Here is a 17,635-nt window from a genome sequence, read left to right as displayed (position 1 = left end):
TGATTTAACATTCATTTATAATGTTATAATAACCATAACTTATTAGTTACTCTTATTATAATCATAATGTGAGTTATTACAGACATTTCTGAAAAGAAACCAAGAATATCCATTATTCTAATTATCTGATATCATGTTACAGTTTCTTGTTTTACCTTTAAGTATTTCCACAAGTGTAAGAGTAAGTGTAAATATTCTTATAATCAAACCAACATCAACCACTGGTTAAACCAATATTAATTATTGGCATAATTATAAGTCATTAATTTAAGTATTTTATTCTGGGTTTTATCCAATTACTCAAAATGTTTAGATTTTATTCTTTAAAAACCTTTAATGCTTTAAAATAAGGAATGGTCTGAACTATTTTTATACTGATGCAAGATAGAAACTTCCCCTTTTCTTCAGGAAACMAGCTCTTCCTGTTTCATGACTCTCTTTCTGCCTGACTWTGATTTTTTATGATTAAATAGAAAARAGTAGAATTAAAGCAAAGTTTGCAGGACACAATAACAACACACACAACCAGATTCATTATAACCAGATTATTACCGTCTGACTCTACTGTTGGGTCTTGATGTCACCTGTGTAATTAATTTTAAATTAACTTTATTCATTATTATTAAGCTAAAATCTCCAGCATGGGGAAGTGGGATGAGCTCGACTTTTCTCGACACCCCCTGCCAGGCTAAGCTTTGCTTGTTTTTATTTTAAATATATATATATGTATATACCAGTGACCCCCGACTGTATGCGTATTTGCTGTGCTCCACTACACTGTGAACTTCACCAGCAGAGCTGAGGTGTTCCTGAAAGACTGCTTTATAGTTGGTGCATTGAACAGAATGCAAAGGGCGCACTAATCACTCGTGTGCTGTGGCAACTGCACCCCTGAAGTTCACCTTATTGTGGTTTGCATGTGCCGTCTTCCACTCAAACTGGATGATTTGGAAGGCATTGTTGCAGAGAAGCTTCACCTGTATTGGCATTTCTACTAACCCCTCATGTTTCTTCAGATAATACTGCACCACGGTAATTATCAAATTTAAAAGCCTCAGCATTTCCTCTGCTTGTGCAAGCTCAATGTGAACCACAAATAGCTGTGCTGTGAAAGGTGTGTGTTTGACACGCAGTAACAATGATACATCTGTGTGAACAAGGGACTGTGCAGGGAAGTGCAGTGTGCTCAATTAATTACTCAAAGTAGATTCTAAAGTTTGTAAGGAAACCCAGCAGATACAACCCAGGATAATTAAGATCTTACACGACAGGCTATATTTCAAGTGAATCTGAACTCTTTTAGAAGGTTTTCTATTTTTAAATATCCAAACATTGTGATTTTAAAAGTCCTTTTCTCTGGGTTTGTCTCTTCAAAGGTCCCATCACACCCCAGGGTTCTGGTTTCCTGGCTGTGCAGTCAGTGACTGGATCTAAGGTAAGACTGACTCCATGTTGATAAACTACAATCTGTTCTAGATTCTCAATATGACTGACAATCTCTATTTTCCAGGTTCAGGAAAAAAAATCTTGAAAATATGTTTTCATGTGTGCAGTTTTCATACTCCATTTTTTTGTTTTGTTTTTTTGTCTGCAGGCCAGTTTTCGTATCGCAGCCACAGGAGTCGTTCTGGATCTGGACAAGTCAGTGACTATAGTGAAGAAGCTCAAGCTGATTGGATATCCATTCAAGATCTTTAAGAATACCTGCTTTGTTAAAGTGGGAACATGTTTTGGGTATTTACACACACCATCTCACCGTTTCCTTGTAGCAGGTGTAATGTTGCTCTGTTGCTCAGGGAATGTTCAACACTGTGCTGGAGGTGGCCAAGTTTGAAGGAGCCTCAGTGCGAACCGTGTCGGGCATCAGGGGTCAGATCAAGAAGGCTCTGTCTTCACCTGCAGGAGCTTTCAGAGCCACATTTGAGGACCGACTGCTCATGAGTGGTGAGTGTTTCTATGGTGCACAGCTACTACTCATCTTCATCACTACTGTTTGGTTTAGAGACTCTGAGGAATCCTGGCTCTTCAGATTAGAAATGTTTGCACATCTCAAGTATGTATCAATTAACTGTGCTCTGAGGATCACACACACTTTCTACAAACAAAGTGTGTTTCTATTTGTAGAACAGCTGAAGTAAACTCTGAGTTTTCTTCAGCTGCAGTGAATTCACCCTGCTGCTGTGTCCTCCAGACAAATACATCCACAACATACCAGATCAGTGCTGCTGAGTGGAAAGGTCAGTGTGATGTGCACACTGTGTTTTGGTGTGTGTGTGCAGACATTGTGTTCCTGCGCTCCTGGTACCCAGTGTCAGTCCCTCAGCTCTACAACCCCGTTACCTCTCTGCTGCTCCCTGCTGGTCAGAAGGACAGCTGGTCAGGCATGAGGACCCTGGGGCAGCTCAAACATGACCTGGGCATCCGCAACAAACCCAACCCTGACTGTCTGTACAAGGTACAACACACATCCTGGCAGCCTTCTGAGCAGGTTGTCAAGGAGACGGAACATTTCATTCACTTAAACCTAGTCTGTCGCAGGGCTCCTCAGCTCCGGGTCTCGAGGGCCCGTGTCCTGCAACATATAGATGTGTCTCTGCTTCAAAACACCTGAGTAATATACAGTCATTAGCAGGACTTGACTGATTACTGAGGAGCGGATTCAGGGTTGTTGGACCAGGGACTCATCTCAAGGCTGCTGGACACAGGCCCTCACCTCAAGTCCTGGATTGAAGACACTGGTTTTCCCATGACCCAAAATGTGCCTTCAAAATGTGGCTGTTATTCAGCAAGATGAGTTTTGAGGGAAGTGCGTCTTTCCAGTCATGTACATGCTTTATGCTACAGTCGCATACACCAGTATGCAAGTTGCTTGGCAACCTATGGTTAAGTGCCTTCAAAATGTGACAAGAAGAAGCTGGAATCAAACCTGTAACCTTCTGATTGCAGAAGAACTGCTCTATCACTGATCCACAGTCAGTTCAGAATGGATAAACATTAATATTTAATTTTTGACACAAAAATGAAAATCTTACGATATTTTCCTACCTGGTACATCAGTAGACTCTGGTTGATTGGGGACCACAGCTGGTACAGTTCTCTTCCACAGGGTTTTCTGTGGAAGATATATATATATATATATATATATATATATATATATATATATGATAATATTTCCCTGATGTAGTGATTGGTTGTGAATCTCCATGTGGTTCCGTTCCAGCCGGTGGTCCGAGCTCCACGCCGCTTCAATCCCCTGCATATTCCCAAGGAGCTTCAGAAGGCCCTCCCCTTCAAGAGCAAACCCAAACAGCAGCAGCCCAAAGGAAAGACCCCCAGGGACCTCCAGAGGCCCAGCGTGATCCGAGAGCCGCATGAGAGGAAGGTGAGCACAACCGGACTGGATCGAAAAGGATTTCCTCAAATTTATCTGTTACTTCAACTTCATTTAAGCTCCACATTATTGTATTTATAAATACAAATCTGTTTTTATGTGAACTTTGGTATCTGACAATAAATGTCAGTGTACTTTGGCATCGTCTGGCCTTGTCTAGCAACGGGCTGGTTCCAACCTGTACTGTTCAGAAGCATCAATGCTACAGAATAAGATGGTAACACTTTATTTGAAGGGGTGTACATAAGACTGACATGACACTGTCATAAACATGTCATAACACCTGTCATGAACATAAAGAAGTCTTTATGAATGTTTATGACAGTTGTCATGAAGTGTCATTTGGTAAATAATGACACTTTAATGCAAAGTTGGCATTTTTAATGGACTTTCAAGACAATTTTGCATTAAAAGTGTCATGATTTACCAAATGACACTTCATGACAACATTCATAAAGACTCCTTCATGTTTATGACAGTGTCATGTCAGTCTTATGTACACCCCTTCAAAGAAAGCGTTACCAATAAGACTTGTAATAATGCATATTATAATGAATATGGCAAAAAGCATATTGCCTGGCATTTATTTATTACAAGATTCAAGTGAGAAATCTTATTTCAGTGAAGATATAAGGAGGGAATGCTAAGCTAATATTATAAGCTGTGTAATTAATTGACATGGCAAATATTTTATCGTATAATTTCATTTGGTATAGTGTAATATAAATGGCATAAGAGAGAAACAATAGAAATTTGTAGAGTCTACAGGTTAACCATGGTAATGCTTGTTGATGACGTAACCAGCCGCATTGAAACGGAGCGAGGGGGAAGCAGCGTGGCTGAGAGCACAAAGAAAGGGCTTGTTAAAAGGCAGGTCAAAAACATCAGTTATCTGGTTCAGGTTTAACCACCGTTGGTCTGAGGGAGACTCTCAGGAGGAATGTGGTTAAAAAAAGTGAGGGTTAAAAGCGAGGGCGACGTCAGTGAGATGTAAACACATGTGTGTCTGCGCGGATTCAGTCTATGTACATGTTTCTCGGCTATACAGTGGTTAAGCGGTTCAGCGTGTATCGCAGATGTTTGCTATTGCGACGGAAAATGACCTCAGGAGTGAAGCACATCAAAATGCATCAACACATCAAATCTAATATGGTTCTGGTTCTGGTTCTGTTCTCGCTGTTGGACCACTGCTACTCGCTACTGGTGATAATATTTCACAGACGTAGTGCCGTTCAACCTCCACCTGCAGTGAACTCTCACACAAGCATCTGTTTAAAGCTGCAGCATGTAACTTAAAAAAAATAAGGATTTTTCACATCTATTAAAAGTTTCACTACGTCCTAACATAAGACAGATGATGTCTGAAAAATAATCAATCTTCTCTGCCTCCTCCCTGTTCTTCAGAATTACTCCACTCGGTCAGAAACAGCCAATCAGAACCAGCATTAATCAGCCATGCTATCAGGACGTTTTGATTCAGTAACTCAGGATTGTTTATTTTGATGCAGCCTGCATTTGACTTTGAATGAATGAATGTCTCCTTTTTCACTTAACATTATTTGATGTAGGCAGTGTTGTGATATTTCCTTGACTCGTGAATAATTTATGGTACTGAGAGCCTTGCTGTTGAATTTTATTTTACTGATTGCAGGTTTTTCAGTTGTACTTTTGACTGAATAGCTGCTGTTGTCTGCAAATATTTTGTATTTTAATGTCTAAATTAGGTGAATTTTTTGCCAGGTCACATAGTAACATTTATACCTAAAGTGAAAAATTAAAAGCCTATCCAATGTGATCAGTGGTGATCTGCAGCAAAAAACCTGGTCAGCGCGTCCCTAACATGCATGGTTTTGCAAAGGGAGGAAGACAAAACCTCAAATATTCAGTTGACCCTTGCTGAAAGTGGGTTAATGACATTTCTCTTAAACAGGATTTTCAGTCTGTCTATAAAGTCTGAGTGGGCTCCACTGATATCAGCATTGGGTTATCTCTTTTCAAACAGGAGCCAGCTTATTGGCTTGTCCTCATGTTAAAAGATGACGGTTTCTTCTGGCCCTCTAGGTGGCAGCACTTCTCCATGCTCTGAGCACAGTCCACAATTACAAGAGGAAGAATGCCCACAAGGTGCAGCATGCCAAACACAAAGAGTTCCTCCAGCAAAAGGAGAAAGACGAGGAGGCTAAGCTGAAGAGGCAGAGGGAGGCTAAGAAGAAGCTGTACAGAGTGATGGGTCAGAAGGACCAGAAGAAGCAGCGCTCCAGCCTGAAGGGAGCGCCCAGCGACCTCTAGCTCCCTCACTGGACCTGCGTGTCTGAACTCTGGAGAACTATGACAGACTGTTTTTATGTCTCCCTGGAGACGCTTTTATTAAGTAAGACCTGGTGTGAGCTCAGATCTTGTTTAGGTCTGCACATTATGGTCTCTGGTTTCATGACAATACTACAACTTTGTTCTACAGTGGAATAAAGAAATGCAACATCAATAAGAAGCGTGGATTTTTGAGACCAGTGCACTTATAACCTATGCAAATAGATACTGATAGTTAAATCTTACATTTTTACTGTTTATGGTCAGATGATATAAATATCTGACCATGAACATTTAGAAATGGCTCAAAGTGAGCCACTACCAATCTAATGTTGGTAAGATCCTTGTTACAAACACAGAAGCTCTGCCATATAGCTTTTTATTTTTTATTTTATCATGGAACACAGTTTGGTGTAACAGCTGGGTGCTATGTGTAGAGCTCATTGCATCAGGGGCTTATCTTTAAAGCCACCATCTGAGATACTGATGGATACAGAAGGATACGACCTGTTTAAACAAAAGATTTCACCTTTTACAAACTACTCTCTGATTGGTTGGCTTCAGTGGCCTGATGAGGCTCTGCCCACTTTCTACATTACCTTGGCTGAGATAAAGTGACCTTAACATGAAATACAGTTTCACCAAAACGGGAACAAACTTTAGCTTCAATGGCTAGTGTTGTGACCGAACGCTTATGGTCAAAAATATTACTTCATATTTTATTTCTTCTTTGTCCTTATCACCATCGCCATTCTGTGACAGCTAGATCCTTGTATCTGAACAAAAGACAAATTGTCAGCAAAAATAATTGCACATAGAATTGTGAACAGCAAATGGATCCTAAAGGACAAACTTCAGAGTTAACTTAATGAAAATGCAAAAAAAAAAAAAAAAAAGAATTAAGAAATCACTCAAGTGGAACCATTCTAGGTGTATATGTATCATATAAATAAGGGTGCTAAAAAAATTTAAACTGAAAAATTTCTTGCTGATTCAGCAACTTCATGGAATTTTGCTTTTCATTTTGTAAAATTTGGTTTGAAAATTAATTTGTGAATAAAATGTTTCCCATTAAAATGAAGTGATTATTTAGAAAACCCTCTTTTATTAAAAATAAAAGCACGAAATGTAAACATTTTCACCGTCAAGGGACCAGATAGATTTTCTTGTGGGTCAGGTCAACAGTGTGATTCCAAACATATCGCTCATATCCCGGAAGTTGGCTTATGCCAAAAAGTTGCTTTTATTTTGAAGGACTGTGATAGGAAGCAATGGTTGGCCCTACCAGTAGTCTCAGTAGAAAAAGTTTGAAGGAACATAATTATCCGTTGGGTGTTCAGAAGGATAGCTGGACTTTTCTCACGGCTTGCTTGGCTTCCAATGGCTCCGACAAATGTCCCATATCAGCTCTGCGCAGCTACGGGAGCAGGTAGGTCCTCCACCCGGCTCTGTCACATGGTTCTCTGTTAGCTTGGAGCTAAACTGATGTGATGCAACTGCTTTGCAGTTGACGGATCACCTGAAACCACGTTAATATTCAGGTCTCCAGCCCAGCAGAAACACTGGTGACCGGCTCGTAGAAGCGTTTAGGTCAAATCAGAGTCGGGTTAAATATTCATACTCAGGGTTTGTTTACTGTGCTGCATGTTTTAAAATGAACTGTTTTGTTGCAGTTGGTACAGATATGACGTTGGACATCCGAAGGAAATTTTCCTCCTTGACTGACAATAAAGTTTTATCATATCTTATTTCTCACATCGACAGTGATATTTTGATTTGTGTAAATTTGTTATTGTTGATAATGTGGCTTCCATGTCTCCTTCATGTCTTTCATTACTCCTATAATTAATTGAGATATGTATTATAACGTATGCTTTGAGCAGGGCCGTGCAGAGACCAGTAAGGGGGCAGGTGCTCAACAACAAAAAGGGCCCATCTAACCGCATTCTAGGACAGAATATTAACAAACCCTCTCAGCTTTCAGAGTTAATAAACAATGATAAATTACAAAAATGTGACATATACAATGAATAATAATACCAAAATTTTGACCAAAAGGGCCCTTGGGGGCAAGGAGCAAAAAGGGCAGGTGCTCAAGCCCCCCCAGCTCCCCGCTCTGCACGTGCCTGGCTTTGAGTGTAGTCTATGTTCCGTTTCCTATTGATGGCAATTAAAAATAATAATTAATGGCACCATTGAAGTCCAGAACTGAGGGGTGTGATACTCCTTAACATAGCCTTAATGTTTTTTTAATTATTATTATAAAATCTTTAATTCTGGTAACCGTTAAAACACAATAGTAAACCACAATACGACTAAACTGAATTAATTGTACTTTAACTTAAACCATATATTGACGAAAAATTTATTTAATTGAAAAATACTTTTTGCTGCTAAATTATTGAATAGACATATTAGCTCAAATAGTAAATGGACTGTACTAGTATATTGCATTTTATCAAGCCCAGAAGCACTACATTCAGTCACACACATTCACACATTGAATGTGTGTGTACATATATTCAATGTGTACACACACACAGAGAGCATGGCTAAGCCACGCTCTCTGTGCATGGCAAGCTATGCCATGCACAGAGAGCGTTCATGGCAAACTACTGGGTAGTAACCATAGCTGCCATGCACCACCACCAGCAGGCTTGGCGGGTGAAGAGTCTTACCACACAACAACAGAGGCAGACAGAGCCCCAAATTGAACCAACAACCCCACCATCGTCCCTCAGCGACAAAGATATTTATTTTTAATCTGTTCTTCAACTAACAAATCGGTATGGATATTCTATCCATTCAGATTTCCAGAGTTTCAGGAAGTCCTGATCATTCATGGATCTTCTTTAGAACCGTGGACGCTGATCTGCGGTTCAGTTCTAACTGTGGTTTAGGACGAGCTGAGCCATGCTGAGGGAACCAAGCCAGCGTTCTTACTGCAGAGTACTTCCTGTGTTTTTCTGTCTAGGCTGCAGCTCTCCAGTGGAGTCAGAGCTGCGAGTTTTGCTGCAGCAAAGGATTATGGTCCTAGATGGCGGAATGGGAACGATGATCCAACAAGAGAAGCTGGAGGAGGAAGATTTCAGGGGAGAAGAGTTTAAGGAGCATCCTCTACCTCTGAAGGGCAACAATGACCTCCTGAGCCTCACACAGCCAGCCATCATTTATAACATACACAAGGTAGTCCATGCAGATGGATCCAGATGTTGTCCTGTCTGATGCTGGACATGTGGTGTCTTTGACTAGACCAAAGTGCTGCAGTGTTGTCCATGGTGTGTTTCCAGGAGTACCTGCAGGCCGGAGCTGACATCATTGAGACCAACACATTCAGCAGCACATCCGTCGCCCAGGCAGATTATGGACTGGAGCAGCTGGTATGAGCAGCACACGGCTCCTGCTGCCAACACAAAGGTCATGCACACAGAGAGACGAGAGTTCACTGATTAACCACTGATGAGCTCATTCTGAGAAATTCTGCAGGTTCTGTTTCTACATACCCAGAGCTTATCAGAGCTGACCTGTGAGCTTGCTCCTGATGGCTAAAAGCTGTTTTTTTTCTCCTTTTGTTCTGCACAATCTCAGTCAGTTTTAAGTTGATAACTGGCTCTACTTGGTGTGTTATCTACTTCTCATTCAATAAATTGAATAAAAGCTGATTTGGAAGCAGCAAAGTTGGTTTTTCAGTAAAAGTCTGGATTGACATGGTTCTACTTGTCATAAAAGTGTATTTGTAAAAGGACAAATATTATGAGGCCCACTTCACATCTTTTGTTGTAAGAAAATTATGTCAATAATAATTTCACACTGACTAAAAATTAAAAGTTTAATAAACAAATTTGTAGGATTATTGAGCTGCAGCTGGGGGCCACAAAAAAATCAGTCCAACTGCCACATATGTCCCCTGGAAGTGGACTGAAGCATTACAAGTCATATTATTTCTTGATAGTTGTGATAATTATCCTGTTGAATTCTTCTAATTTATTCTGATTCCAGTGAATCTACTGGTTTGAGTCTATGACAAGCTTTATTTTAATGTAGTTGTAACTGAATTGTACTTAATAAACTGGATTGAAAAGAATACATATTATATGCATATATATATAAACTGGACCTGTTTGGACCTGTTGATATGGAGAGTTCTATACCAATAGGTCTGGAGTAGTTGAACCAGTGGAAACTCCATTATGTTTCACAGTTAGTCAGTAAATATATGCTCTGTTTTATTATGGAAAAAAGGTTACATTAAGGAGCTACTGCTGCCATTAACTTCATACTTACCATCCATGAGCATCCATTGTAAAGTCAAGGTCATAATCTAAGCGATTGTTACTACGTGTTCATCCAAGAAGAGCGAGCGCTGCAAGTCTATGACTCCATGCAATCTGCTGGGTTTCCTTACATAGAAACCAACCTGAATAATAAACTGAATTTAATGCACTGTTTGAACAAAGATCAATTGGCTTTATTTTTCTGTAAAGTGCCTTCAGATGATGTGTTGTGAATTGGCGCCATATAAATAAACTCATTTGAAGGTGTGAAAGAAGAAAAAAGAAATGTGTGTTATGTGTTGAGATGTGGTCAGGATAAGATCATGGACACCGTTCATCACCAGTCATGAACTGGTTTGTCTGGTTTAAACATAACCAGAACAACTGGAGCAGGTTTTCCTGTTTGGAATTGTTCTTTTTAAATGTCGACTAATTCAATATCAATATTAAAGCTAACTGAAGACAATGTGCTGCCACTTTGTCTTCAGTGATGCCACTGAAGACAGTGCTAACACAGGTGGCATGCCTGTTCCATGCCACCTGTTCGGTGTGTGAGACATGAGCATATGGAAGCATGTGCAACATGTGGCTAATGTAGCTGTCACTTTAGTCATTTATTCTGTATTAGATGAGTTTAATGTGGGTCATGTTGTTGCTTCAGAGGGTAACTGTGTTTGTTGTGCAGGCCTATCGCCTCAACAGGGCGTCAGCAGAGCTGGCGAGGAAGGCAGCCGATGATGTCACCAAACAGTCAGGTTAGCTGAGCCTCCTGTCTGCTGCAGTGATGGTCATACTTCAGCTCAGAGGTTTGTCATGGGATTAACGTGTCCTGTGTGTGTCCTCAGGTTGGAAACGCTACGTGGCCGGGGCGCTGGGCCCCACCAATAAAACCCTCTCTGTGTCGCCGTCTGTGGAGAAACCAGATTTCAGGAACATAAGTAAGAATTTATCATTAGTGTAAATCTGCCTACATCAGGCTGAACTCGACCTGAGTCACTGTACAAAGAGACCAGTGAGATAGGATACCAGGTCACCATGACTGCACTGAAGAATAGCCTCACCTCCCAAAGGCCACAGCAGGGAACTGATCCAGAAGCAGAATGTTCCTTGTTGTTTGCCTCTGTAGCTGTTGTCCTTACTGCTGTTTGGTTTTGTGACTCCAGTGTTCGATGAGCTGGTGGCAGCTTACACAGAGCAGGCTCGAGGTCTGCTGGACGGCGGAGCAGACATCCTTCTGGTAGAGACCATCTTTGACACGGCCAACGCCAAGGTAATGTCCCTTTGGCTTAAGTCCTGGCATCAAGGTGTTTAATTTGTTATAAACATCTTAAACATACATAACAAAACATTATACAAGTTCAGTGATTAATGCTCTGCAGATGTTGTAATGTGGGTATTTGTTACTCACACAGTTTTTCTTATTGTAGTTTCATGATGCTGTCTTCCTATCTATCCTCAGGCTGCTCTGTTTGCCATCGACCTTCTCTTTGAAAAGTCCTATGAAAGGAAGCCCATATTTGTACGTCATTTTCACTATATTCTTATAATCTTAACTGAAGATCATAAGATTCCAGATGGAAACTTTTTGAATCTGTGAAACTTGTCAAACTTGTTATTTATGTGCATCTACAGAAGTGATGCTCTTATTTCAGTTTATCTGCATCATTGCATTTTTTTCATCTGCTGCTGCAGATAAAAAAAAATAAAACTGAGGTAGAAATGTTTGTGTTTGTGCTAAAACAGCTAACAGGAACTTTTGCATTTGTTAAATCAGATTTAGGCACAAAATAGAAATAAGTATTTTCCAGTGCATCTCACAGCTCCAGATTAGTAAATAACCTGTTAGGTAAACAATGTAATCTGACTCACCACTGATGACCAAACAGAACATTTATGTGTAGCAGCAATTACTTGTTCCAGGGAATTACTTGGAAAATGACTCCAAAAGTAATTTACTCCTAAAGCAGTTTTATGGTACAGTACAGGACCTATGACATTAGGTATGTTGTCATGACTACATTATGAGGTTTTTTTGGGATGGTCCAGATCTCAGGAACCATTGTGGACCGGAGCGGCCGGACGCTGTCCGGTCAGACGGGCGAGGCATTCGTAGTGAGTGTGTCCCATGCAAAGCCGCTGTGGTGAGTTGACCTGTTGGAGAATCAACATGAGGTGATCCATGTGGGACGAACACAGACAGGAGTCAGATGTGTGCCTCACCTCGCTGTGTTGCAGTATTGGTCTGAACTGTGCGCTGGGGGCAACAGAAATGAGGCCTTTCATTGAGGCGATTGGGAAAAGCACATCAGCTTTCATCATCTGTTATCCTAATGCAGGTAACCCACAACAACATCTAGTCCATAGTGTTGGCATGGTAACCTGTCTTCAGAAACAATGCTGGTGATTTAATGAATAACTGAAGGCTTCAGTGTGATGTCGACAGGTTCTCTGCAATCAATCCAAACGGTTTACTTTTCATTAAAGGACTTGCAGCTTTGACCTGTGTTCTACTTCCTGTTGCCTCGTTTGTTGGACCACTCGGTCCATTCATTGATGAGGTCAGGGGTAATCTTAATAACAGTTTGTGTTCTTTTTTTTTGTTAGGACTTCCCAACACGTTTGGAGGATATGATGAAACACCTCAAGTTACAGCCTCCAGTCTACAGGTCCTGTTCAGTTTCCACACTGATGTTTAGAAGAAGCAGTTGCCACAACCATTAGCACCCTGATAAAGATGTGCAGCTCAGCCTTAAAATATATGATTGCTGTGTTAACTGTTAGCACAAGACGCCATGTTTTGTTGTAGTTCAGGTAAACAGAAGATTTTCCAACCTCTTTTCCCAGCCTACTCAGTGAGGTGGGTCCTGCTGCAGCCTCTTTCATCACAGTTCCACTTGTACTTTAAGAATAGTTTGCTTCTACTATGGAGCTATTCAAGTTCAGTCTAGAATCTATTTCTTTACAGCCATTTCCCAACTTGCAAAGGTCAACACATGTCCTCTTGTTTTTTTCTGTAGTATTATTAATTGAATAAAAATGTAATTGTATTAATCACACTCTGATGTTGTGATTAATCACGATTACTTGCTATGCCTAACTTTGCAAGCTTGACATATAAAAATGCACACAGTTGTGGTTCTTGCAGGAATGGTTATTTTCTAGTGCTTGGGTGCCCCACCCCTTTCTGATGCCGCCCTCAGCAGCTGCCTATACCCTCATCACTGATCAAAAGTCCTAAAGCCTGGAAGATTTTTTGTTGAGCTGTTAGTCGTTTCCTTTCTAAGGCTGGTGTAGCATTCTGAGTGTCCAACAAGGTTTATTTAAATTCCACGTTAACTTAATTAAAACAGAAAAGATTTTCTAAGGATGAGGTATTGACGACAAAGCTCCAGAATTTGGGCAATATGTTCATTTTGATTATTTGATAAGTTATTATTGATTTTGTCAGCCATTGCCATTTGGTGCTGAGTAATAAATCAGACTTTGCTCATACGAGTGTTTTTTTTATATTTCTGGCAAATCTTTTTTAAAAAGATGATGACATCATCATCACAGAGACATGCTAGGTTCAGCTGTCTGCATGCATTCCATAGTCAGAGGCTCTGTGGCTAACATGAATAACTGGTGATGGTGTGTGGATTGTTTCAGGATTCAACAAGAACTACTTCAGGTTGATAAAATGCTCCAGAAAGATAATTGATATTTTCTGTTCTGTGGAGTTTTGAGACTTCATCTGTCACCTGCCTTACTTTAACACAAACATCCGATTTTAGGTTTAAATGCAAAAAAAATAAATAAATAAATAATAATAATAATCTGTGTGGTGTTGCACTACCACTGGCTGCCAGAATGCTGCTCAAGTGTCATGCCTCTCACAGAATTTTGCAGTGGATGGACTGGTGAACATAGTGGGGGGATGCTGTGGGACCACCCCATCACACATCAGGTCAGTGTGATTTTTCTCTGACAGCTCAGTGTTTGTCTGATTGTTCATGTTTACATGATGCTTCTTCCTCCTCCTCTCACAGAGCCATAGCCGAGGCTGTTAAGCAGTGCCAGCCAAGAGTTCCTGCTGCTGATACTTTTAAGGACTATTTGCTTCTCTCAGGTATAAATGTTTCCAGTATCACTTATTCAGAGAACTTTTCATGACATGCCTGATTACTGATTCAGTTTCAGTGTTTCATAGGTTCACAGTATAAATAAAAACTAAGTTGAGGTTATGGAAGGGTTCAGTGGGATCTCTCCCAGTACAAAGTTTGTTGAAGGGAGTGTGAAAGACAAGATGTAATGACTCTCGTCAAGCTCTTCAGATTTCCTTTTACAATGCTTTGCTTTCCAAGACTTGTCCAGATGCGAGACAGTCTTACCAGATTCAGCCTGATGGGGAAGTGAACATTTTATTTGTTTACTTATTTATTTCATTTATAGTTTAAAATGAACATGTCACATGTTGGCACAAGCAAAAGCTCTGGATGGAAAGGAGTAGTCTGAAGAAAACAATGTTTTGTAGTCTACCTCTTCTCCCAAGAGTCAGTCTACTGCTCCACAAGCATCAGTCAGCCGTCCATACAAACACATCATTAAACACAAAGTATGCAATGTACATATAAAGATAACAAGGAAAAAAAACATGATCTTTGTAATGATTCTGCACTCTACTGAATGAATATACTTCATTATACCTTGAAAGAAAATTATTTTTTATTTTTCTCTTAAAGGCAAAAATAGATCTACTCTCTTTGCTTTCTGTAGACAGTTAGTCCCACAGATTTGTTCTATAATAAATCTGTTATTGCAGTCGGTGGCACTCAGGCACTATTTGAAGCTTAAATTTTAGGCCTGTCGCAATAAACGATAAATCAATTAATCGCATGATAAATTACCTATCGACCTCATTTCAATTATCTGCTTTATCGTCTCTTCCTGCCTTTTTTCTTTCTCTTGATGACACTGAATGAAAAAAGGTTCAACTCCGGTGCTCTTCACTGACCCTCCCTTCCTCATTTCCTTTGTGTAATGTTCAGCGCACACTACACGAGTTGTCGGCCCATTTTCAAAACCTGAGACCACCACACATTAGTTGACAGAAATCCTAAGTATAACGGTTCGATCGGGTTCGTCGTGCCGTGTGGTGTCCAGCCACATGGGCACAGAATAATGGCTACAAGTCCAGTTAACTAATTTTAAAATCAGGCATTAATCAATGTTTTACTAGAATCTAGCTGTTATGCATGTGGCTAGAGTCCTGACTGAATGAAAATCATTGTAATCTATTCATGTCACGTTAATGAAGAGCAGCTGAAAACTTACCGGGTTCATCAACTGCGGTAGCAATTTGGCTCCAACTCCTCCCCTTGTCATTTCTATTTTATTTTCTCGAAATGTTGAATAAACATTAATGTTGTTTCCACATATCATCTCCAATGTCCGCTGGACTTCGTGTTGCGCCATGTCAGCTGTTTGTGATTCCTCTCTGTAATTTCCCCTCACAAATCACGGAGGAGAATCCACGCTTTCTGATTGGCTACCTGTCACATTCAGCGTTAAGCTCCGAGTCGGGGGAAACCCCTGATTTAGATCGGAGCGGCCACACGATCTACCCTAACACACAACACACTGCAGGATGATCGGTTACGAAATCACCAGCGATAATCTTAGATCAGCCAACAATCTAAGATTGTCGTAAGGGGAAAATAGGAGCAAAAAAATCGTGTAGTATGAACTACTGCATTAGGTAGTCAGATGTGCCCATCTTGTCTATTTAAATCTATCCAGATGGCACAGAATGATTGAAACATTAAATCAATGCCAGGCAGAGACACTGAATCAACGTTGAACGCTGACGTTGAAACAACATTGAAAGTGGTCGGTGACTTGTATGTTGAATCAATCAATCAATCAAATTTTATTTGTATAGCACATTTCAGCAGCAAGGCATTTCAAAGTGCTTTACATAATTAAAATAAAAACAGAAATAATCAGTGAGAAAGAGAGAGATTTAAAAAAATAAATAAATAAATAAAAATAAAAACAAAAAAACAAAAAACATTACATCATTAAAACGTCGAAAAGAAAGAAGAAGAAATTAAAAACATTAAAACCTGCACTCTAACCCTAATTTAGCCATAAGCAACTCTAAACAGGTGGGTTTTAAGTTGATTTTTAAAGGCACCCAGTGTTTCAGCTGTTTTACAGTTTTCTGGAAGTTTGTTCCAAATCTGTGGTGCATAGAAACTGAATGCTGCTTCTCCTCGTCTGGTTCTGGTTCTGGGGATGCAGAGCAGAACCAGAACCAGAAGATCTGAGGGGTCYAGACGGTTGGTACAGTAATAACAGATCTTTAAGGTATTGTGGTGCTAAACCGTTCAGTGATTTATAAACTAACATCAGTATTTTAAAGTCTATTCTCTGAGCTACAGGGAGCCAGTGTAGGGAATTTAAAACTGGTGTTATGTCTCTATATTCCTGGTTTTAGTCAGAACCCGAGCAGCAGCGTTCTGGATCAGCTGCAGCTGTTTGATTGATTTATTAGTCAGACCTGTGAAGACGCTGTTGCAGTAATCAATGCGGCTAAAGATAAAYGCATGGATGAGYTTCTCTAGATCGTGCTGAGACATMAGTCCTCTAAYCCTGGAGATGTTCTTCAGGTGATAGAAGGCCGACTTTGTGACTGTCTTAATGTGGCTCTGAAGGTTCAGGTCAGAGTTCATCACTACTCCCAGGTTTCGGGCTGATCACTGGTTGTCAGTTGTAATAATGTTAGGGTTTCAACCATAACTGACATTATATCAATGTTGATTCAACCATCATCTGTATGTCAGTTTATATGCATATTTGTATCGATTCTACATTGAATCAGTTAGGAATCAATGTTGATTCAACCATCATCTGAACATGGTTCTGCATGCATATTTGGGTTGATTTTATATTGAATGAAAGCTAAGGATTTATGTACATTTTTACGTTTGATAGGTCTACAKCATAACATACCACTAAAAGTTTAGTCACTGGTGTTAAACACTATTATTGGCAGATCATGGGTAAACTGTGTACAAAAGGTTAAAAATGACAACATGGGTTTGATATAACATTTTATTTAAGAAAAGAGGAACAGATCTTTAAACATATTTGACTCCTTTTTGACTGTCAGAATAACAGTCTATTGTCCACAGAAGAACAGAGTCCGCGAGGTTAAACTTTGTACTGTATGAACCAGGGAAACAGTACAAGTTGTGGTAACCCCAGTTWGACTCTGGTTGGCGTCACTTTGATTCCTTGTGATGTCTTTCTCTCATTCTGACGTGTAATGAAGCCACTTGACAGTTTTACTGCAGTCTTCAAGAGTCAGCTTTGGGTCAAACTGCAGAGCAATGGCTGAAAAACACAAAAATAAAAGTGAGGAAGGTGCCGGTTAGAAAGATGATAAACATTTGAAAAGTTATGAAAGACATTGAAATATTAAACAGTGTACTGGTTACAAGTCTGAGAACAAATACAAACCGTACAGTTCCCCATGTACACTCACTGTTAAATTAATATTTATCTTAATCTTTTATTAATATTTATCTTAATGTTTATGTATACAACTACATTTACTCATCAAGCTGCAGTATAGTGTAGGATTTTGATATTGATATTAAATCAATATTTAAAATAAAGG

General features: G+C 39.9%; 2 protein-coding genes across 4 annotated transcripts in view; both read left to right on the top strand.

Moving 5' to 3' along the window:
- Positions 1-5,873, top strand: part of bms1 (BMS1 ribosome biogenesis factor) — a 19,436-nt gene extending 13,563 nt beyond the window's left edge. For all 3 annotated transcript variants that reach the window (XM_008438067.2, XM_008438066.2, XM_008438068.2), the window contains exons 18-23: positions 1,377-1,435; positions 1,595-1,717; positions 1,797-1,944; positions 2,280-2,455; positions 3,221-3,382; positions 5,453-5,873. In XM_008438067.2, coding sequence (XP_008436289.1) covers positions 1,377-1,435; positions 1,595-1,717; positions 1,797-1,944; positions 2,280-2,455; positions 3,221-3,382; positions 5,453-5,680 — 896 coding nt within the window. In that variant the 3' untranslated portion in view covers positions 5,681-5,873. The remainder of the gene's footprint in view (positions 1-1,376; positions 1,436-1,594; positions 1,718-1,796; positions 1,945-2,279; positions 2,456-3,220; positions 3,383-5,452) is intronic.
- A 1,069-nt stretch (positions 5,874-6,942) lies between these two features.
- Positions 6,943-17,635, top strand: part of mtr (5-methyltetrahydrofolate-homocysteine methyltransferase) — a 37,108-nt gene continuing 26,415 nt past the window's right edge. The window contains exons 1-12 of the mRNA XM_008438069.2: positions 6,943-7,127; positions 8,673-8,884; positions 8,989-9,078; positions 10,658-10,727; positions 10,818-10,910; positions 11,136-11,242; positions 11,432-11,491; positions 12,019-12,113; positions 12,208-12,308; positions 12,577-12,638; positions 13,851-13,918; positions 14,001-14,080. Coding sequence (XP_008436291.1) covers positions 7,079-7,127; positions 8,673-8,884; positions 8,989-9,078; positions 10,658-10,727; positions 10,818-10,910; positions 11,136-11,242; positions 11,432-11,491; positions 12,019-12,113; positions 12,208-12,308; positions 12,577-12,638; positions 13,851-13,918; positions 14,001-14,080 — 1,087 coding nt within the window. The 5' untranslated portion in view covers positions 6,943-7,078. The remainder of the gene's footprint in view (positions 7,128-8,672; positions 8,885-8,988; positions 9,079-10,657; positions 10,728-10,817; positions 10,911-11,135; positions 11,243-11,431; positions 11,492-12,018; positions 12,114-12,207; positions 12,309-12,576; positions 12,639-13,850; positions 13,919-14,000; positions 14,081-17,635) is intronic.

This window comes from Poecilia reticulata, linkage group LG19 (genome assembly GCF_000633615.1).
Source record: "Poecilia reticulata strain Guanapo linkage group LG19, Guppy_female_1.0+MT, whole genome shotgun sequence".
Lineage (NCBI taxonomy): Eukaryota > Metazoa > Chordata > Actinopteri > Cyprinodontiformes > Poeciliidae > Poecilia > Poecilia reticulata.
The sequence above is the reverse complement of the archived record's forward strand: the minus strand, read 5'-3'. Positions and strand labels throughout refer to the sequence as shown.